Source organism: Ricinus communis, chromosome 3 (assembly GCF_019578655.1).
Source record: "Ricinus communis isolate WT05 ecotype wild-type chromosome 3, ASM1957865v1, whole genome shotgun sequence".
NCBI classification, from domain to species: Eukaryota; Viridiplantae; Streptophyta; class Magnoliopsida; order Malpighiales; family Euphorbiaceae; genus Ricinus; species Ricinus communis.
The window spans coordinates 1352842-1376318 of record NC_063258.1 but is presented as its reverse complement, the minus strand read 5'-3'; the positions used below and the strand labels follow the sequence as shown (position 1 = coordinate 1376318).

Genomic DNA, 23477 nt, shown 5'->3' with positions numbered 1-23477 from the left:
TTTTGCAACATACAAATGAGATTCTTTAGGATAAAATTGGAAGCGAGCACATAAACAAACAACAAACATAATATCCGGTCTACTACCAGTAAACCAGAGAAGACTACTAATCATACCTTGATATATCTTCTCACAAATTGATTTACCGCTTTCATCCTTATCTAATTTGATCGTTGTGCTCATGGGAGTTTTGCTCTGTCCATGCCAAACTTCTTGAGCAATTTCTTGGTGTAATTTGCTTGATTTATGAAGATCCCTTCATTACATTGTTTAATTTGAACTCCAAGAAAGTACTTGAGCTCCCCCATCATGCTGATCTCAAACTCACTTTATATACACTTTGAAAACTCATCACACAAGCATTCATTAGTAGCACCAAATATAATATCATCCACATATATTTGTACAATCAACATATCAAGCTTATGTTTCTTAATAAAAAGAGTCCTGTCAACCTTTCCTTTTGAGAAACCATTTGATAAAAAGAAAAGAGCTTAATCTCTCATACCAAGCTCTAGGAGCTTGTTTTAAACCATATAAAGCCTTTTGCAATTTGAAGATATAATTTGAAAATTCATAGTTTTCAAATCCGGGAGGTTACTCAATAAATACTTTCTCCTCAATATAACCATATAAGAAAATACTTTTAATATCTTTTTAAAATAATTTAAATTTCATGTGAGATGCATATGCAAACAATAGCATAATTGCCTCTAACCTTGCAATGAAGGCAAAGGTTTCATCATAATCTATCCCTTCTTCTTGATTATGGCATTTAGTTACTAGTCTAGCCTTATTTCTAGTAATGGTGCCATCTTCATCAAGTTTATTTCTAAACAACCATTTGTAATACTGTGGGCTGCTTCTTTGAACACCAAGATATGCAGTTAGCTCCAATGAAGATACAATAGCCTGTAGTACTTCGTCTCATTGTGAGACAACCGGCCCAATCTGCATCACAAAAACCATAAAGCGAGAGAGTACTATGTTTGGCAAAAGATAAACTAAAGTGAAGAGTTCCTTTAAGATATCTAAGGATACGTTTTACTACTTTCATGTCTCTAGTTGTTGGATTTTGAAGATTTTGACACACTTTATTAACTACTTGAACAATGTCAGGTCTAGTGTAAGTTAAGTATTGTAGGGCACTGACTAAATTGTGATACTCAATGGCATTGATAGGATCATAATCTCTAGGTGTCACTTACAACTTGAGAGCCATAGGTGTTTTATAATGGGAGTTGTCAAGTAATTTGGCTCTTTGGAGAAGTTCTTTAGCATATTGGCTTTGAGAAGAGTAATTCCTTGTTGATTTCTTTAAACCTCAATACCTAGAAAGAAATGCAATTTCCCAAGGTCTTTGAGAGAAAATTCCATGCCAAGTCTATTGATGAGGAGCTGAATAAATGTCTCATTAGTTCCTGTGAGTATAATGTCATCCACATAAATAAGCATTAATATAGTCATATAATCATTACGTAAGATAAATATAGAAGGATCAACAGTCCTACAAACAAAACTCAGATGAAGCAAGTATTGAGACAATCTATTAAACCATGTTCTAGGACCTTGTTTAAGCCTATAAAGCGATTTATGTAGTTTGCACACAAAGTTAGGTTTTTGTGAATCCTTGAAGCTAGGAGGTTGCTCCATGTAAATGGTTTCTTTAATGTATCCATGAAGAAAGGCATTTTTGACGTCTAGTTGTCTCAATTTCCAATTACAAGTTGTAGCAATGGCTAAGACAACTCGAATTGTAGTAGCTTTGACTACAGGACTGTAAGTTTCATCGTAGACAAGTCCTTCAATTTAAGAGTAACCTTAAGCGACAAGCCAAGCCTTGTAACATTCTATAGTGCCATCTTCCTTGAATTTGATTATGAATATCCATTTAGACCCAATTATATTAGTATCATGTGGTTTGGGAACTAATTACCAAGTGTGATTGTCATAGAGTGCTTGAATTTCTTAGTTCATGGCATCTTTCCGATGAGGTAATTGGTGAGCAACTTTGTATGATTTTGGAATACTCACATCACTACAGGCAAAAAGAGCAAGATTATGTCATTTAGATCGAATTTGTTCTGTTGCTTAAGCCAAGTCTAGATCTAATTAAGGATTTTGCCATAGCTTGGTATGAGTGATCATAGAGTGACCTTGAGGATGTAAAGTATCACATGCACCAAATAAATCAACAATTAACTTTTCATTTATATCAGGGAGGTCATAATATAAAAATGGAGATTGAGCCTGAGTTGAGGGATCAATATTAGGCATGTGATGGCTGAGATTGGAAGGAGCATCGGCGTTAAGTCTTGAAGAGGTAGTGGGGCTGGCGATTGTATGCCCAAGTTGTTGATGAGGTCCCATTATTTTATCATGTACATAATCATTTATATTGGTAGGGACTGAATTGCTTGAAGATTGCAGAAGAGGTGAGGTGGGATTAGTGGTAGGGTCCAATAGAGTATTATCAACCGTGCTTGCATGGAAAATGTGTATAACAGAGCATCATGAATGGTCCAAGGAATTGATTTCTTCAACTTGTAAAGGGATAGAGATAGCAATGTTGTCATTCACTAAGTCATGACCACGTGCTAAAGGACTTAGTAAAGGCGTGTTCTGCTGCCCTTTCTCAACATGATGGTCATTAGGTGGCTGCTCTTTCTTAATGTAAGTAGCCTGAAATTGTTCAATATTATCTGGAAAGAAAGTAACTTCCAATTCTTTTGGAGCGTTGTCATTTGAAGAAGGAGAGAAAGGAAAGCAACTTTCATCAAATATTACATGACGAGAAATATATACTTTATTTGTTAAATGACATAAGCAACGATAACCTTTGTGAATAGGGCCATAACCAATAAAGATGCGACTTCTTGGCAAATTTATTTTTTTCCTTAATCACGAAGATAAGGAAAGCACTTGCATCCAAAAATTTTCAAAATACTATAGTCAGGTTCATGATTAAATATCTTAAAATATGGAGAGTGCATTTTAAGAGTAGATGAAGGCATGCGATTAATTAGAAAAACCACGGTAAGAAACGCATCAACCCAACATTTAGTTGGCATATGAGCTTGAAACAGAAGTGTCATCCCAGTCTTCTAATATAACGATGCTTCCTTTCAGGAACTCCATTTTGTTGAGGAGTGTGAGGACAAGAGAATTGGTGATGAATGCCACAATTAGACAAATGACTTTCAAAGGCTTTGGAAGTGAATTCACCTCCACCATCACTTTGAAAAATTTTAATTTTGCGCTGAAAAGGATTTTCTACTTGTTTCTAGAACTCAAGAAAAACTTCAAACAAATCATATTTTCGTTTTAAAGGAAACATCCATGTGTAATGAGTACAATCATCGATAATGACAACATAATATTTAAAATCTTGGCAAGAAAAAATTGGGACAGGTCCCCATAAATCACAATGGAATTTGTCTAAAGGAAAATTGACAATTGTATTCGATAATGAAAAGGGAAGTTTACAACTTTTTCCACTTTGGCAACTAGCACAAATAGTTTTTGGTTGTTCCTATCTTGAAATATTAATCAAATTCTTGGAGTATAAAGCTTTCAAGGAATTAGAATGCAAATGTCCCATGCATTAATGCCAAATATTTTGAGAGACTCCTTTGTAGGCAGCAAAGGCTTTATGATTTTTGTCTAAAGCATACATGCCATTATACTTATAGCCTTTAGTAAGGACCTTTCCCTATTGAGACTTGACAAAAAATTGGTTAGCATCAAATGTAACAGAATAAGCATTGTCAGCAGTTAACTTAGCTACAAAAATAAGATTCTTTTTAATTTTAGGTACTACTAAAATATTTTTAAGGTTAATAGTACCATTTTTAGATTCAATTGCTCCTTCTCCAGTATGACTTATGTGCAAATTATTTCTATTACCAACAATAATAGAGTCATCTCCATTATATGGAGTGAGGCTTGAAAGTTTACCTGAATCGTTAATGATGTGTGTAGTAGCTCCTGAGTCAGCATAAAGATTTGGGTCATCACCTTGAGTTATATTTACAGCTGCCAGAGCCTTGTGGAGTTGGTCCTCCGATTCAATGGAGTGATCAAAGCGACTCCAACATTTGATAGCAGAGTGGTTGAATCTTTCACAAATTTGACATACAATAGTGGCCTTGTCTTGTTTGCTATTTTTATTATTAATGGGATTGCCATTGAGTTGTTCTCCATGGTTAGTAGTATTATAGTTAGTGCGAGAGCCATATCTCACTGCAGGATTAAATCCATGCCCACGAGAATCGAATCTGCCTCGATTCCTACCACGACTTCTTCCTCTTTGAGCAACGTATACTTGATCATGTCGAGGATCTTATTCAATGGTGTTGTTAAAGTCTAATTGTTCATGAGCTCGAAGTGCCATAACAAACTGGTGAAATGAAGGATAAGGTGGTTTGGTAAGCATAGTAGTGCGAAAATCTTGGTACTTATGACCAAGGTCCCTTGCAAGTTGAAGTAGTTTTTGATCTGGGTCACAGTTTGCCCCGGGGTTCGGTCGGTGGATGGTCGCAGTACTTTTCATTCTTCTTGTTTCATCAATTGGCTTCTTGATAGCAGCCAAACTGTCACAAAGTTCTTTGAATTTTTTCACATAGTCATCGATGGAAAGATTCCCTTTCTGTAAAGACATGAGAGTCTCATTTAAAATCATCTCCTTTTCCACCGTAGTAGGGAGAATTTACTGTTCTATCGACTTCCACACCTTGGCTACTGAACCAACATCTACAAGAGTAACGAGTGCTTCTGTTTGAATGTTTTTCAGCAAGAAGACAGTGAGAAAGCCATCATTCCTCTTCCATAAGAGATAATTTGGATAAGTTTCAGTTTTGTCTTCTTTTGTAATCTGTTGTGAAGGTTCACTACCTTCAATAAGATGGTGTCCCATGTAAATACTCTGAATGAGTGGTTCCATTTGTGAACGCGAAAGAAGAAAATTTGTGCTATCTAGTTTTTCAGAGATATTAGGCTTGAACATTGGTGAAGGGTCTGGAGAGAGAGTTCAATTTCATTATCTGTTTTGATAAGAGCAGTATTGGCCATGAGAATTGTTGTGAGTGAGCTACTTGTTGGCTCTGATACCATGAGAATGTTAGAAGAAAAGAATAATTCTCATCCCAATATCTTATACAAGAAGTACATGCTGAATATGTAGAGAAATAAAATAAAAGAGACATTTTTTACTAACATTATTGCCTATACTAGAGCCCAAGAGATATGGTTGTATTCCTTACTATATTTGAGAAGATTTATTACAGATGGAAAGAGACGTTGGTTTAGAGAGATATATGACCTTTATTGAGGGAATTGTTGGTGTGTATATAAAAAGTGCAAGCTGTGATGAGGAGTGGCTTTAATGGATTGTTGTTGACCTTATTCACTTATCACCTGCTTCTATATACTCATGGTATACTTTTTACTGTATAATTTTTTCTTCTAATATATACTTATTGTATACTCATTATATATTCTTTACTGTAACTTTTAAAACTTATTTTATATTTTGAAACTACTTTAATATATTATTGATTTATTCTTTATTTTTTTATTTATATAAATATAATAGTCAATACAAGTACTTTATAAGGATATATATCAATAACACATAAATTTGAATATATTTTTATAAAATTTCAAAAGATATACTTATAGTATACCTCTGTATATTTATTATATACAATTTTTTGCAGATAAGTTTTGATTAATTACTTATTTTCAGATATGAGAACTTAAATTGTTTAATCATCTTATTCTACATATAAATAGGAAGTAAATCATATAAAATATACTTGTTTTGGAGAATTTTAAAACCTTTTTCTTTCAAAACAACAAGAAATTGAAAAGATAAATGGATGAGATTGGATTACCTGTTTTCAGCTTTCTGATCTCTTATTTCCTGTTGTTTATTACATATTATTGTCGAAATTATAGGTTATTGCAAATTTCTTGAGATTTTAGTGTGCCGATTATGTTTAAATCAATTGCTGTAATTTTTTAGCTTTTAGATATGTTGTTTTTAAATAAAATTTGCGTGTTTTTATATGAAAAGTATAAAAGTAAATTTTTTTGGATATGCAACTTATTTTTATAAGATTTTAGAGATAGATAAATTTCCCTATTCATAAATACTCTACCGACTGCCATCCTAGGGCCAACTGCAGTGGTAAATAGACCCGAAGCTAACCCGCGCTTAATGGATGAATCCAAATGATTTTGTGTGACCCAAACGACACGAAACAGAACAAAACGAATAAACAAAACCACCTCAACCCTTTCACTTCCTGAAAACAAAAACCCTACACCGTTAACGATCCTAACAAAAATACTCTGTAATTCTGCAGCTCTAAATCCAAATCAAAATGGAAGATCCTCAGGACAGAGAAGAGTACAGTCTTGTTGTTAGAAAGCCATGTTTTGGACTGCCAACAGGTTGCCCAATTTGTTTGCCTGTTTACATGTATCTCAAGTTAGCTCGCTTCCCTTTTCATTTGGACTTCAATTCAACTTACCCTGATTCAGGTATTCTTCTTTCTTCTTTCTGATTGCCTAATTAGCTTATTTATTTTAAGGACTAGCCAAAGCTAGTATTTTCTTTTGGCTTCCTTTGAAATTAATCTTTTTGTGGCCTTAGTGATCGTATAGTTCACAATGTGAAAAAATTTAGTTGTCCAATAAGTTGGCACTTGTCATATAAGCAATGAATTCCTATTTGAACTGTTATTGGACTGAGTTGAAAATTTATTATCTTAAAATTGATATCACTGCTGTTCATTAGGAGTGTGGTGTTTCATTTTCTTCTTCTTCTTCTTCTTGCTGTAACGCGAATTAGGGGATAGGAACTCAAGCAATGGAACTTGCCTTTTCTATTACTCAAGTTATCCTGAAGGAGGATCATAAACAATAAGCCTAATTGTCAAATAAAGTGGGAACTTTGTGGATGCAGGCCATTAATTTTTTTTTTAATTTTTTTTTCTTATATCCAAGATAATGAAGAGGAACACTATTTACATGTGTGTGTGAGATTCTACTGGACCGTGGGAACAGGTGGCTGAGGTCTAGGCAACCTCAACAAAGTTCGCGACATGTGCTGGTTTGGCTGGATTGATGGCCAAAGAGAATTGGCCTAGACTCTTCAATCAGCTTTCTTCAACGTGCATGCTGGCCTTAAGGTTGCCTAGACTGCAACCACCTCACAACACAGTTGATGGTGCTGTCTGACACAAGCAGCAGCCTCTTGGCGAATGAGCAATGTTTACTACTTTGTTCTGAAGTGTTCAAAATGAAAGAATTAGATAAAATTGCTAATACCTGCAAAGTTCAGGATTTGTTTGATCATTAAACCTGCACATACAGAAGAAGTTAATTAATAAATAATAATATCCAAGTTTAGGAATTGTGATACCATGATATTGTTTGAAGCAAGTTGTAAGTCCTACGTATTCTGGTGTCTCATGGTGCGTTCTGCTTCAACTTTCTGTTGTTTCCATGACATTGAGCACAAAACTATTGGGCTCCTTATTTGGGCAGTTCTTCTTTTCTTATTTGTATTTTGTACTTATCTTGCATTTAATATCAAAACAACTTGATTAATTAGAGTAGAAAACTATTGATTGTGTCAAATACTATCAGGTAGTCTGAGGATAATTTTGTAAACAGATTTATTGTTGCATATAAGATCAGTACCCCTTGTGTTTGATCCTCCCTCTCTTGTTTCCTGTTGTTAGATGCATATGTTCTATATTATAAATGTTGGTTATGTTCTCTTTTCTTTAAATCTCCGTTTGCATCTTTATCATGTAGTTTAGATGTGCATTGTGGGTTTTCTTGAGCAAAAATATTTTGATTATATGCAGGCAGCAGTTCTCTATTCTGAACTAGAAGCTCATTACCTTATCCTTTGTTTGGATATGTCTGCTATCTGTGGCATTTTTCTACACATTATGTCTATGCTCCTTTATGATTGTGAAATTGCTAGGTGTACTCTAATTTTGAGTCTAGTCTATATGTGTGTGTTTGTTAGCAAATGCTTCGCTTGATTTTATATATATATAAATCTCTCTATAGTGATACTCTATATAGGAATAACTTCTACATAGTGATAAAACTTTACGGTTCCAATTTGGGCAAGTTATAGATAGGAATAAATTTTCAATTGTAATAAGTTGTAAATTTTTTAAGTCCTATCTTAAGAAAATATTTCTCTATATAGTAATATTTGTATATATAACTTTAAAAATATATGTTATATTATGTTTTATCTTATTGTAGTATTATTTTATCTCATTAACATTATTTATATAATATGACAAGATATTAACATATCATATCTCTGGTTTCTACCATTTCACCAACAAGATTGAATATTAATTTTAAACAAAAATTTTAGTACTTAAACTTCCATTAAGTTATAATCTCCTCATAATTATAAATTTTACATGGTTCCAAATGTATGACTATAGAGAGGTTTTACTGTATATATATACTTACTTTTACTCGTCACGCGCGCTACGCATGTAAATTATTATTGTTATAAAAGTAATAGTATAAAAATATTTGATAAATTAATATACAATATAATAATTTTTAAACACATTTAACTATTTTAGTAGAAACTCATGTGTTATTATATAATTTACATATTTAATAGATAATTAGACTTCAAATAAATCTATATATATGAACACTAAATACATTTATATTTAAAATATTTTAAAATTTTTATTTACATCATATACAACTTAAATTTATCATAAGATATAACAATAAAACTTAATTTCATATATAGACGGATACTTTGATGTATAACTAGTTTAGTATATTAAAAAACTATTAACCACTTGAAATAATTCACTTGCAATAGTCCTACTAATGAAGCATTATAATAATAATGAAAACCTGAGTTAATATATTAAAAAAATAAAATTAAAAATATCTTACCTTTTCCTTTTCTTGACATCTTTTCTTCAATTTTTGCAAAAAAATTTGTATTGAGCTATTTGGACTCCATCATAGGTATATATAGTTTGACATGGTAATTCATCAATTTCGTATAGATTTTGGAATGTATAAGAATTATGATAGGATTAGGATTGAATTAAATTAATCACTAATTAATTCTATTAGGATTATGAATGTATTAAATTAAATTAATTACATATAGAATTAGGATAAGGTTAGATTACTTACTAATTAATTTTAAGAGTATTTTAGTCAGTTCAAAATTTCTTCTCCTCTTTGTACTTTTGTATATATTATAGATATATAGCATCGACACAATTATCATACTATTTTCTGCCTTTCTATGCCAGATCAAATTCCTTATGTTGAATCTGGTACTTACGTGGCCTACAATAACGAGAACGGCGGAGTTATTCAACGTTTAAAGGATGATGGTATCATTAATTTGGATACTGAATTATGCTCAGTTCCAGAATGGATATCAATGGAAGCAATGATTAGCTCCTGGCTTGTTGATGCAATCACATATGAACTTTGGTTGGGGTCTGATGGAAGTTCTGCTTTCAAGATTTATTATTCTGACCTTCCTTGGTTAATAGGAAAGGCTTTATTTTATAAGCAAGTAGATACTGTTAAGCGGCGACTTGGGATAACAAAAGAAAATGCTGAACGAAGGGAAGAAGAGGTTGTTCTTTATCATTGATCTTCTTTTGAGCAAACTTCCAAATTGTGCACACAGTGTTCACACATATACACACTCGTATACCCATGCGTATTTTATACTCTGGTGGTGAAAATCATGCGCTTGGTAGATGATATCTTTTATGATTTGCCTCATTCGTTTTATTTTTCTCATTAAATACATATATAAGTTGGTTATGGACAGATTTACCAGAGAGTGAAAATTGCATATGGAGCTTTGTCAACCAGATTAGGGGAACAGGAGTTTCTCTTTGATGACAAGTGAGTCTTCCGAATCTTTTTTCTTTTATAATTTTAATTTTTATATTCATTTAGACTATAATTTTGAATTTAACCTGTCAATCACACCCAGTTCTATGGTTACTTTCACGTAGGGCATCAAGTCTTGACGCGTTCCTCCTAGGGCATGTGCTTTTCACTGTTCAAGCATTACCTGTGAGTCCCTTAACATGTATCCATTGTGATTTTTTAGAAGCTGAATCTGGATACTGGATCATTATGTGATTAATTCTGATCAATATAAAGTCAAACCTTTTAAGATATCAATGCAGTAAAAATCATCTGTACAATTTTCTTTTCTATTGTTGACTGAGCTGGCAAAACTTGGAGTGTGCTAAATTGATGTTCACAATACAGTAAAACCTCTCTTAAGTCATACACTTGGGACCAAATAAAATCTATGACTATAAAGAGGTAATAACTTAATGGAGGTTTGAGTACAAATTTTTTTTTTTTTGGACTTAATACTTAATTTTGTTGGTGAAAATGATAGAAACTATAGATAAGATACGTAAATATCTTTTCATATTATACAAATAAGATTAATGAAATAAAACAATACTATATATTTTTTAAAGTTATATATACAAAATTACTATATAGAGGAATATTTTCTTAAGGCGGGACTTAAAAAATTTATAACTTATTACAATAGAGAGTTTATTCCTATTTATAACTAGCCCAAATTGGGGTCGTAATTTTTATCACTAAGTAGAGGTTATTCTTATATAGAGTATCATTATAGAGAGGTTTTACTGTATTATTTTGTTTATTAATTTTAATATTTGTTCAGGCTGTTTTATTGCATGATGCTTTTGGCAGCTGTTGCAGCCTAGTGTAGGATCAGATTTTGAACTTAAGATAAACTAACAACTTAGAAACTAACAACAGAAGTTTGATTAAGTAAAAACTTCCCGATCTTGTATGACTTCAGTTATTGCCCCTCTTTATTTTCTAGCCTACATCAGCTTCTTTAACTCTCTAGACTGTTAATAAAAAAGGAAGCAAATAAGCAAAAAAAAAAAAATATATATATATATATAAATTAAAATAAAAGACACAAGTGGAAGTGGGATAACAAGGCTAGATCACATCTAAAGACTTGAACAACTTTAAGTTTATAAGAAGAATAGTTCCGGAGAGCAGATAAATGAGGAACTGAATTTCATCCAGATTTTCCACTTTTCTCCTCTTTACAGAAAAGACATAAGAAACCTATATTTGTATGGTCAAAAGAAATCGTAATTACTGTTGGACTAGAGATTGGAATGTAGAATATTACAACTGGATTAGAATTAGGAACTCCGAACACTTTTTGATTATTAGGCATGGTAAATACAAACCAAAACTTACTAAATACTAGCCACCACCAAACTTCTATATAATTTCAATAAGAACTGAAGGTTTTATGTCAGTGAGCTTATTTAAACTCTTGGAAATCTTATTTTTCAAGGGCCATAAGTGGCACATTCACATTCTCTCTTTATGCTTATGAGTACCATGTTTAGCAATATATTTTCCAAAGTATTTGCTACTAGTTTCGTTGAAAAGTTGAAGACATACCATAAGATAGCAGCTGAAACATCTTTTTTTGGATTTAATGAAACTTTTGGTGATCGTTCTGATGTACTTGGACATTTTTCATAAAAAAATCAGCAATTATTTGTTTTTTTTTTTTTTTTTGTAATCACAATCAAACTAGACCTCTGTATGAAGAAGTAACATGGCTTATCCCATGTATAAATGACACTATTTTAGTTGTTTAGAGCCTGGACATAAGTAGTACAATATCAATATAGAGAGGTGCTATAGCCTATAGCAAGATGTAATACCGAGAGAAAATGGATAATGATATCAGGGCAGATATATGCTCAACTCCACTCAACTAGGTGTTAATCCAAACTAGTTGGATGCATGATAATCTATCCAATCAATTATATTATTAGAATATATGCTAGAGTAATTTATTGTTTGAGTTGAACTAGTTTATTGTTTGAGATGTTGTCTTAAGCAGATATTTAGAGAAACCATATTAGGGAATAGATTGGGATATAGAAGCTTGCTTGAAGGGTAATCTGCCCCAATGGAAGTAATATGTGAAGTTTGGTACTTTTTGTACTAGCTTGCTTTTATAATTAGTAGTTATGTTGTAATCATTAAGTGATAGTAAACATTAGATGTGGCATTTGGGTTGAGAAATGCGTAAATAATTGAGTGAAATCTTTGGTGCAAAAATTCACTTGACCTAATTAACGAGTTTCTATGTTGACCATTTTGTGAAAAAATGAGATGATGTGGAGCATATTACTTGTGCATATCTATTTGAGTCATTTTCCAAGTTCAGATATTGGATTTAATAGAATTTTTTGAGGCCTAGTTGCACAAAAGAATAAGAGATGACAAAACTCAATTCAACTCAACTCAGCTAAGCCAAGCCTTACTCCCAAGTTAATTGGGTTGGACTATATGGATTTTCTTTCTTCACTCCAAATGATATTGGGCTACATCTTAAAGTAGTTATAGGAGGAAATCAACTGAAACCCGACAATCCACCTTGGAGTCATTGCACTAAGTGGAGGTAAAAACATTTCTGTGGTTTTTTGGATTAAGTTTTTCCTCTGCATTATTGCTGCTGCCTTAGCTTCTTGATGAGCTTCTGCAAACAAGTCTTTCAAAGTGGTATCTACTGATTTTCAGTGATGTAGGATTGTGTTAAATTTTATTCCTTTTGTTTCTTAATGTAATTTAGAGGAGTTTGTCCTTGTTTTGTTTCTTATCTTAGAGAGAGAAAGAATTTGTTTCTTATCTTACAGAGAGAAAGAAAGAGGGTAGGAAAAGGGAACTTGGAACTTGAAGCAAGATGTTTCAGTTTAGTTTCATTAGAGGAAAGAAAACAAATGATAACTCCTCATTGAAGGAATGGTTGAATTCAGTTGCTATCAATTAGAATTAAAGAAATAAATAATACTCAAAACATTGAAGAATTGCTACTACAGATTTAAAATAGTCATTACAATTGTAGTCAGAGCCACACCTGACACACATGCTTAAAACAAAATAAGATGATATCAAAAGTCTAACTTTATTGTGCTATCATCTGAGTAGTGTGATAAATCATAAGAACAGTTTTCATCCAAAGAAAAAAGATAAGAGATATTTTTTCTTAGATTTTGCATGAAAAATGCAAAAAGATAGAATGTGGGATCCTGAGCAAGTTTTTATCTTCAGACAGAAATTTTAATTGAATGCTTGAATATGTGGAGAATTTGAATGTTTTGTTCTGTAGAACATAGAAGAAAAGCATACAAATTTTACAAGAACTACAGAAATCGATTTTTTCAATGGATTTATGTTTAACAGCAATGGCTGCTAAGCATACAAGAGCTAGTAGTAGCAGCTGTTATGTTGCATGATGATCACATTGTATGCATTTTCAAAGCCCCATTCTGTGAAGGGGTAATGGGTAGGGAAGGCAAAATTTCCACTTCTTTAGATGTCTACCCAATCAACAGTAATTGGACGAAAAGGCAAGGATCCAAAGAGAACTGTTACTTTCACTTATCCAGTGGGCTCTGCATGTGAAAGCTAATGTTTTCCTCAAGTGACATCTCTGTATTAAAACGAGGCTTAGAACATATAAGGTTTCAATTTGATCTCTTTCTCAAGCAAATTACTTTTCCTGATTTAAATGCTTTATAATGGTTTTATCCGCATCTACATTTCTGTTTTAATCAAGTATGGAAGAACTACTACATATTAATTATGCTAATAGCTGTGGCCAAGTAGCAAGCACCCTAAAAGATTATAGTTGTTGTGGATATAAAAGTCTAGTTAGTATATGCTGTCGTTTCTTTGTTATTGATTTATGATGTCTAACGTTTTCTGAAGGAATTTATTGGTTAATTTCTCCTGTTACTATTGTACTTATTATCTTTCTAATGAATACACTAGTAGCAAACTTTTTAAACTACCAATAAAAGTTGTGTGATTTTAAAATGTTAAATTAAGTTTAATTGACGGTTCTAACAAATTTAATAACTCTAATGACAATGACTAATATTTAGCTGGGTACACAATTTGAAACCCTTTTCTGTTTGATGTAAATGTAGCTTTTACTCTCTTGATTTTAAAATGATGTCGTAGTACTTGCATGCTTGAAATTAAAATTCAAAATGCAGTAGAAAGGAAAAGTGTGCTTGAGAGTGGAGACTGGCTTGGGTTAACATTGGGGGCTAGAAAGCACTGACACTTTTAAAAGGCAGAAGTGTGCGGTTCTAAAGGCAGAAGTGTTCATTTCAGACACTTGTCCAACACGCTCCTGACATTGTCCATACGTGTTAGAATATTTATAATTTTTATTTTTACCAACACGACTAGGACATGTTTAGGAGAAGACTGGGACACTGTTTAGGACAAGACTAGGACATTTTTAAGCACTGCATGTTGAAATTTTAAAAATCAGACTAAATAGTAATATGTTTCTTTAAATTTACAGCTAGCACAAAAAATAGACTTTTTAATCTAATTAGTCCATAATATTTACAAATATAATTTATTTTTATAAAATTAAAAAATTAACACACATGTAAAAATATAAGACAATACATATAGAAGTTTATTTTTAAAAAAATATATAAAGGGTATTACTAAAAATAAATTAAACTCTATTTGTATGAAGTATATTATAATTAAATTGTTTAAATTTGAATAATTAATATGTTTTATATGTGTGTTTGTGTGTGTATTATTCAGCGTGTGCCCCCATATCATGGCTTAAATTTTTAGAAATAACCATGTCATATCGTGTCCGTATCCTATGTCTGTGTTCATGTTTCTTAGCATTGGGGGTAGTATAAAAGAGAAAGAGGTTTTGCATCTTTTGTGAAAACAATGGTGGAATGGAGAAAGAGGATTATTATAGCTGACTCCAACCAGTTTTGATCTAAGGCCAAGTTAGATAAAGTTGTATGCTTATGAAATGCAAGAGTCTAATTTTTAGTTATATTTTTGCAACTCTTCTTACCTTATTAGCCTGATCCATGCAATATGTGCTATTAGGAAACATCAGTTCTTCGGCGTTCACTTCTAGAGCATAATAATCTTGTAAGATATGCTGAAAAACTCAAGACCGATTTCTTGGAAGCCAGCTCATCTTCTTCTGCCCCACGATCCCAGTCAGATACTTCGTCAACTCCAAGAAGAAGCCATTCAAATTCTAGTAAGACATTTTCAACTTCTTGGCCTGCATCCTTTGTATTTTTCCCTAATATTTATTAAATAGTATTTGAGTTGTGGGAAAGATTAACAAAGCCAGACCAGGATTTATTTCATAGTGCCAAAAAATGATCCTAAGAGGCTCAGAAAATTCATTTGGATTCAGTAGTTAAATATATTTTTGTCCGAATTCCTCTTTTCGATGCAATTCTTAAGTACTGTGACATATTGTTTGAGAATAGATTCAAAGCCAAAGAGAAAACCGAAGAGGGAAAAGACAGAAGAGGAGAAAACTTTCAGAAGAAGGGCGAAATATTTTTTGGCAACTCAGGTGGTTGCAATTCTACTCTTTCTATCTGTGATGGGTGGACATGATTTTTCTGATGTGGAGGTTGATGATGATTACGAAGGCTATGGTTATGACTGAAAGGCATCAGATTATATGATGGGTTAAGCTTTCTCATTCTCCTCTCCGCAATGACCTGGTCAGAAGCATCATCATCAAGAGGATACGTTATTTTTTTTCCTACATTATTGTTACTTCATTTAGACATTTTTCCAATAATTATACAAGCCAGATGATATTATTACTTGCAATAGATCAATGTTCCAGAAGGGAAATTTTGTTCTGTAGACTGTAATATCTAATTGTTTGACCTGATATAGCTGCACTCTGATTTTGTTACCGTCCAGATTTTCAAAATACAGTTGAACTTGGGAACAGCATGAATGACATTGAAGGATACATAAACATTATGATTTTCAATGTTAATTCAGGTTCAATCTCATAGAACGGAGTTGAAAAATGTCAAAAACGTAAGTGAAAAAAGCAAAACAAAAAAAAAAATTGAGGTGGTACAAATTAAAATATAATTGAATAATATCATAGGTTAAACTGATGAAATTTAGGAGTAAAACTATGTATTAAGCCTTTCTAAACTGATAAAGTTTACGAGTAAAACTACGTATTCAGCCTTTCTAAAGATGTGATCTTTAAGTAAAGTTGTTAACTAAATCAGGGTTGAGTATTATGTTAGCTGAAGCAGCGGAAAGTAGTTGCTCTATATTTCCTTTGTCAATTATATTATGACAAATGATTACATTGACAACCATGACAAAACTAACTACCAGAATATCATGAACTACCTTCCAGTCCCGCCAGAACTATGCAGCAATCGGGGTTGGTTCTCCCATTGCTTAACGAGTTCTGCATATCCATCAGCAGAACTAACAGAAAACTCTGTCAGTGAACTTGCAGCAACCGACATTCCAGCACAGAGTACTCTTATGGCAACTTCAGCCATTTTCTCTGCAGTCATTACCTCTTCTACTTCACCCACCTCCACCAGTTCCATATTCAAGCTGGATTCGTTTAAAATCCCAGCTCCGTATCTCCTAGAGCTAGCCTTGGTAGGATCATCCCTTAGCTGCTGTGCATAAAGTGATCCCATCCCAGCAGCAAAGAAGTCCAGTCCATCAAGGACTGGCATCTCCTGGATCACATCGAGAAACCTTGACCATTGGATACAAAGTCCAAAGATTGGAAAAGTCCCACTGGACCGACGAGGGGAGAATGGCAGTTTTGATGTGTCAGGATCTGACCTTAAACACCTAAGGAGCCAGCCTGTTAGTGCATGCATGTAGGACCGCTGAGAAGTGATCCATGCCTCGAAGCAGGCTCGCCAATTCCTCAATTCTGTCTCAAGATTGGAAGCTGACTTGGCTAGTCGTTGGGGGTCAGCAATTGACATGGAAGAGTGTCTCTTCGCATCCAATTTTGATGGTGTCCCTGCTAATAAAAGTTTGGCTGCATCTAATGTCTGGCGTTGTGATTGATGGCATTCAGCCATTACTTTCCACATTCTTGCTAACCTGCGTCATGTGAAATAGAAGAATAAGTTTCAAGCATGATATTTTGAGAAGCTTATCTTCGTACTGGATTACTTAAGTTCTATGCCTGTAGAATCTGAAAAGCCCTTTTGCTTTCTTGGCGTTTTATGATACAAAGCAAAAAAAGATAAGAAAACCACGGCATTATAAATGAATATAGGACTGTAATCTTGGATTCTTTTTTAATTCTAAGAAAAGGAAAAGAAAATTACCTAAAATAATAAACTTTCTAGTAGGAAGAACTTTGCTGAAATTATTTGAAAGTTACCTACTATAATAATTTAGGAAATTTCTCCAATGGTTCTAGTTCTAGAGAAAAACCATTTTGGTGAAGAGAAATGAGCAATTTAATATTTGACTAAACATAGAAAGATGCTATCATGTCTGCCCATTTGTATACGAGAATGAATGGTATACAAAAACTATTTAGGAAGATGAGTGGTATACCCTTTTACCAAGTCCAGAAGTTGAGGCTGCAATTCTTCATCTCTTAAAGCTTCTATTCTCTTTGAAACAGCTTCAGCTGAGTGTATAGAAACTTGCAACTGGGTGTACAGATCTCTAATGGCTAGTCTTGTTTTATCCACCACAGAGGGATCCTCTCCTTTTACATCTTGGTTCCTGAGTTGCATACATTTCTTCTCATATGCAATTCGAATTCTTTCTCCTGACTGCTTAAGAAAGTAGCAATTGGAAAATTTCTTGCATTAGTGTCTCTTTGCCTAAACACATGATTTATAGTCAACAGTTTACATCTTCAACATATTCCACCTAAAAGTACGTTGTAAGAAAAAAAAAAAAACAAAAGCAAATGGGGAAGGTTAAAGAGGAGTTTTGGCTCAAGTTTGTATTTAAGACATCAGGATTAAGTTCCCAATAGTTGGTGGAAATAATAGAAGCATACCCTGACTTCCTCATAGAGTTTCTTCTCCCAGGCATATAATCTGTCCAATGTTGATTGGTGACTACCAGAGAGAATGCAGGATTCCTCTGAGAAGTCACTATTGCTTTCATAACCTTCATCTCTAGAACTTGAGGAATTGACCAAAAATCTTGACGAAGATGAGCGAGAAGAAGCTGAGCGGAACAGAGCTACAGGGTTCAGCATTTTCATAGCTGTAGAAGCAAAACCTTTTCAATTGATATCCAGTATCCTTAAAAATAAAATAGATGGCCATTACCACAGAGCCTAGAATATTATGAAAGATTCCCTGTGTGCTTTTTGATATTATAAAGTTGTAACTGCAAATAATATACTTTTATCTACTTTCTACATCATTAGGAAGGAAAAACTGATCTGGAGAATGGTGAGGTACACTGGAACATATTCAAAGTCTGAAGACACCATTGCTTCAACCCAAAATCATAATATGTTATTGATAGAAAGGCATTATATTGCACCCAGATATATATTAGTCATGAATTTGGTGCAGTTATACTGCTAATGTATGCATAAATTGTTTCTGGCAAAGTTAACTTAAAATTGTCTAACCTGTCAGCTCACTTGACATTGATGAGTACTGAGCTTTGCTAGATTCTAATAATGATGAAACTTCCTTGGCTGAATTGCAAGCCATTATGAACTGATCTTCAAGATCCTTGATAACTTCTGACATGCTTGTTGGCCTTCGGTTTACATAGACAGTAAAAGCTGGTGTTTCTGCCTTAGCTTCTCCATCACCTACTGACATTTCTTGACTACGAACTTCAACTTGTCCTGAACTTTGAACCCGTGATAAATCTATCTTGGCACTACCTTGTGATTGCAATTCACTATTTCCATTTTCACATTCACATCCACATTCACTTTCAGAATCAGTTTCATCTTCCTCATCCTCGTCAACATCTTCAACAAGCACTTCTTCTTTAACATTACTGGCATCAACCTTAGCTTGCTCTTCTGCTGCATTTACCTTCTTGTTATCCGTTTCTTCGTGTTCTGTTTCATCTTCTAAGTCAGGAATCCCTTCTTCTTCTCGAACCTGCCTCAGTCCTCTGATGTCATCATCCATAACCATCTGATCAAGGCTACTGCGAGTAGGATAGCTATAGTAGTCTAACGAAGAAAATGGGTTCCAAAAGCCATCCCATTGTGAAGTCTGAGGTGAAGGAGGAGGAATATTGGGCCTCCTGTTGGGTGAATAAGAGAAGAATGATGAATACATAGGTGATGACTGCATTGCATAGTATCCATCATATCCATATTGGTATGCAGGAGAGTAAGCTTCAAGTCGGACCGTTTCCGGTGATTGGGGTCTTTCCTCGACTGAAACAGCTTGGTTTCCAACAGACCTTAAGTAATTTACTTTCAAAGTTGAATTAGCTCCCAACTGAATGGCTGGTTGCGAGAAGGAACCCGGTGAAATTGAGATAAATCCTGGACTTGTTTTCTTTACTGGCGTAAAAGGTGGAGTTATAAATGAGTCTAACAAGAATTCTCTAGGTTCATCTCCTTCAACATAATCACGAAGAGCTGCAGAAACTCTTTTCAAGGACTGAATATAAGCCAAGTGTCCAGTAGCAAACCTTGTTCTTTGCTCCACAGCCTGCTTAATGAAACGTTTTCGATCCTTGCACAGCTGAACTGCCTCTTCATCATCTAGCTTTGATGTGGAACATCCCATTTCTCACTTTCTTGAATCAAAACTTAAATCCCAACAATACCCTTTCTTATATCTCACTAAATTCATATGGATTTTCTCTTATCTGTTCCAAGATAACAGAGAAGAAGCTTATGATCAAATCAAACACTTAGGCAGCAAGAAACAGAAAGCAATGGAAAAAGAATTTCCTTGTGAATCAGAAAGCAGAATGCTTTCTCTTCTAAATTCTTTTTACATGCATGAAATCGATTCTTTTCTTTATTTATAAGTTAACAGAAACAAAAATAAAAACTTAATCAATGCAGATTAAAAACAACGGAGATTCTTCATTTTCTTGATTTATCTACTACTTGCCCACTAAGCAGCAACAAACCAAAAATTTAAATACAAATAAAATCAAATATAATTAATAATTCTTTTAAAAAAACAGATAAAGTGAAAAAAGGAACAGTGAATAAAGATAATAATAATAATAATAATAATAATAATAATAATAATAATAATAATTATAATGATAATGATTAAAGGATGGTCTACATTGAATTGAAGAATTATTATGATTTACAGTTACGAGGCGGTTAAAGAAGAAAAGAGACAAGAAAAGAAGATAAAGGTCTCTAATTATGTTCTAAAGAAAAGACAAAAGAGCACAAAATTTTTGACTCATCAAATTCACAGTGGAAACTATAACTCTGCAAATGCTATGAACCAAAATCTTCAAAACTATAATTACAAAGGAAATAATTTTTTTTTTTAAAAAGAAATCTAAGAGAAGTAGCTTTAGATGATGAACAAACAGTTATAAGAGTAAAGAATCATTACATTACAGTACATACCGATGGTGGTGGCGGTGGTGATAATGCAGGCAGGGAACAGAATGAGCAGAGCTAAACTGGTTGATGTTGAAGAGCAGTGTCACTTTGTAACACACACGCAGACACTAAAGAGAGACGTTGAGAGAGATAGAGAGAGGAGAGAGAAGCAACGGTCAAAAAAAACATAACGAAAACAAAAAATTAAAGTGGGAGAAAGAGAGAGAGAGGTGAAAGGAACACAAAGAAATGTGATGAGGAAGCAGGGAATATGACAGCTGTATATAAATGCCCTTCTTTTTCTGTTTTTATTTCGTCAATGCCATTCTCTGTTGCCCCTTTTCTTTCTTTTTTTTTTTCTTTTTTTCTTTGTTTCTTTATCAGAAAATTAAAAAAGAGGATAAAAAAAAAAGGTGTCTTTATGCTTATCTTCTTTTAATTTTATATTTTTGAAAAAATAGATTTGACACTCTTGCATGTCCTGTGATTTTATTTTATTATTTTAATTTTAGGAATATAATTCTCCTCATTACAGGTGGTGCTTTTAAGTTATTAGCTTTTTTCTATAATATATGCATCATTAAAATATTTTTAAAATTAATCTATAATTACTAATTTTATATATAATTAATTTAATTATATTTTACTATAATTATTTAATAATTTATTTAATTTAATTTTGATTGAAAGGAAATATATATATATATATTTTTAAATTCTGTATAAATTTAAAATTTTATTTCTTTTAGTTTTTATATAAGTTACCACCATTATTAATAATCAGGATGATAGTTATCCCATATTTCTCCCTTTATAAATTATATATTTACTTTTTCTATTTTTATATTTTAGTTTATTTCTTTTTTGTGATTTTAAATCTTTTTATATTTCTTGTTATTATTATATTGTATTGTTTTATATTATTTTGAGGATATTTATAAGTTTTCCTTTACATAAGTTTTATTTAGTCCTTTAATATGTGTGGGGTCTTTTCAATTTTTTTTTTAAAGTAATAAAAAGATTGTTGATGTTGTTTATACCATCAAACTCATTCAAAAGAAAAAAAAATGTATATCAAGCATAACAATTTTCAGCAACTATTAATAAATTACCATCAATACAATTAAAATTTTTACGTAAAATTTTACTTTATGTAATTCCTTAATATCATTATTGGTTTTATTTTATTTTAAGGTATAATTATAAATTTCTATTAATAAAAATCTTATATTTTATATTTTAAAAAAATTGAATTATAATCCTATCACAGTTTTATATACATTCCTAATCCTATAAGAAATAGGTGAATTATTGTATCGCACTACCTATGATAAATTTTAAATAACTAAATATAAATTTTAATAAAAATTAGAAATAATAAGTCAAAACAAATAGTATGATACTTTTAATTTTATTTTATTGATATTAATTCATGGGTTCGTTTCTATTATAATATCTTATTAGTAATATTATTGTAAGTGAATTATTTTATGTATCAATATAATTTTATATACTAAACTAATTATCTATCAAGATATATCGAATTTGATAATTATATTTCATTATTAATTTTTTAAGTTGCATACAATATAAAAAATACTTGAGATTTAAAAATTTCATTCTTACTCTATTTTAGTGAATCCAATGCAATATATTATTTACATTTTCTAATGTTTATATACTATTTAGTATTAATATTTTAGTCTTTTTATCATGAAAAATTAAAATTAATTTTTCTTTATTATTTTACTATCTTTTCTTTTAAAAATAAAAGTTCTATCTTTATTTAATTATAACAGTATTACTATTAAAAGTATTATATTATAAAATTAAAAATTAAAAAAATATTAAAATTAGAATATTGAATCTTGTCTGTATATTTTTATTTATTAATATAGAGATTTTATTTCAATATTTTATATTAAATGATTATTAAAATAAAATAATCAAATTATTTTAAGAAAATATAAAATAATTATTCAGTTAAAATAATTTTTTATAATAATAATTCTGTTAAAAATAATTATTAAGCAACATAAAATTTATAAAATTTAATAAACTAAAAATTTCAATATTTTATAATTTTATATTAAATATATTTAAAATCTAATTATTTATTAAGTTTATAAAATATATAATAAACATATGAGTATCTACTATACTGCAAATAAAAAATTTTATAAATAGTTAAATATATTTAATAAATATTTTATTATATATTAATTTACTAAAAAATTTATATTATAATTTTATAATAATTATTATTATTATAACTTGCATGTGACAAGTAAAACTAGTATATATATACATATATATAAATTAATTTTCTAATTAACCAATAGTTTTATAATATTATAATAATTTATAAATTAGTATTTTAATTTGACAATAATTTAAATATTAAAAGATATATTTTATTTTTTTTTGAAATTATTTATATATAATTCTAATTGTTTTGTTCTAAAGCAAAAATATCCATAGGACGATTCGTCCTATTCAGATATTCACGATTAAATATTGACTTTTCTTTCGAATAGACTCGAAAAGGAGAAAAAAATTAAAAATAGACGTCTATTATTGAATTCATCAACCCAAGAGTATCCATTTTATTTTGGGAACATCAAATGCTAAAGCCATTGAATATGTAAGTCGCCAATCTCTAAAATGGACTATATAATGTACTTTATTTATTAGATTAGGGCAGACATTTTTCAAAAAGTTAGTTTTTAAATTGTATATTTATTTATTATATATAAATTATTTTGATATATATTTAATTTTGATATATAAATATTATACTAATGTATAATTTTATGTTTATTGTATAAATAATATATTAACTAGTAAGTTATTTTCTTAATTAAATAGAAATTGTAATTTTAGAAAATAATAATTTAATTATATATGTAATATTATATTAACTAATAAATTAATTTTCTAATTATATTATTAATTAAAAATAACATATTAACTATATTTATATCACTAATTT

At 31.3% G+C, this 23477-nt stretch overlaps 2 protein-coding genes across 4 annotated transcripts; one reads left to right on the top strand and one right to left on the bottom strand.

Moving 5' to 3' along the window:
- Positions 1 to 6183: 6183 nt before the first annotated feature.
- LOC8279561 (mitochondrial outer membrane import complex protein METAXIN) lies at positions 6184 to 15865 on the top strand. The gene is made up of 6 exons (XM_015724503.3): positions 6184 to 6546; positions 9336 to 9670; positions 9872 to 9948; positions 10062 to 10122; positions 15025 to 15184; positions 15423 to 15865. The coding sequence occupies exons 1-6, from the start codon at positions 6387 to 6389 to the stop codon at positions 15605 to 15607; spliced, it is 978 nt and encodes a 325-aa protein (XP_015579989.1). The 5' UTR covers positions 6184 to 6386; the 3' UTR covers positions 15608 to 15865.
- Positions 15866 to 16213: 348 nt separating this feature from the next.
- Positions 16214 to 21056, bottom strand: LOC8279563 (protein ALTERED PHOSPHATE STARVATION RESPONSE 1). Of its 3 annotated transcripts, none has more exons than XM_015724505.2 (5): positions 20510 to 21056; positions 18563 to 19776; positions 17975 to 18147; positions 17518 to 17744; positions 16214 to 17052 (listed from the first exon to the last, which is right to left on the bottom strand). In XM_015724505.2, the coding sequence occupies exons 2-5, from the start codon at positions 19692 to 19694 to the stop codon at positions 16323 to 16325; spliced, it is 2262 nt and encodes a 753-aa protein (XP_015579991.1). In that variant the 5' UTR covers positions 19695 to 19776; positions 20510 to 21056; the 3' UTR covers positions 16214 to 16322. The 3 variants fall into 3 exon arrangements, with proteins under 3 accessions (XP_015579991.1, XP_015579990.1, XP_002527719.1); XM_015724504.2 differs by having other exon boundaries at positions 17975 to 18186; positions 20510 to 21051; XM_002527673.3 differs by having other exon boundaries at positions 17518 to 17741; positions 17975 to 18186; positions 20510 to 21047.
- Positions 21057 to 23477: the final 2421 nt, after the last annotated feature.

Bases quoted from the DNA above. Each gene is read 5' to 3' on its own strand.
- LOC8279563 (XM_015724504.2), bottom strand. From the start codon at position 19,694: ATGGGATGTTCCACATCAAAGCTAGATGATGAAGAGGCAGTTCAGCTG. The intron at 18,187-18,562 runs GTTAGACAATTT...TTGCTTCTACAG, and splicing joins AATGTCAAGTGAGCTGACAG to CTATGAAAATGCTGAACCCT. The intron at 17,053-17,517 runs GTATACCACTCA...CACATGACGCAG, and splicing joins CTTCTGGACTTGGTAAAAGG to GTTAGCAAGAATGTGGAAAG.
- LOC8279561 (XM_015724503.3), top strand. From the start codon at position 6,387: ATGGAAGATCCTCAGGACAGAGAAGAGTACAGTCTTGTTGTTAGAAAG. The intron at 9,671-9,871 runs GTTGTTCTTTAT...GGTTATGGACAG, and splicing joins CTGAACGAAGGGAAGAAGAG to ATTTACCAGAGAGTGAAAAT. The intron at 10,123-15,024 runs GTGAGTCCCTTA...ATGTGCTATTAG, and splicing joins TCACTGTTCAAGCATTACCT to GAAACATCAGTTCTTCGGCG.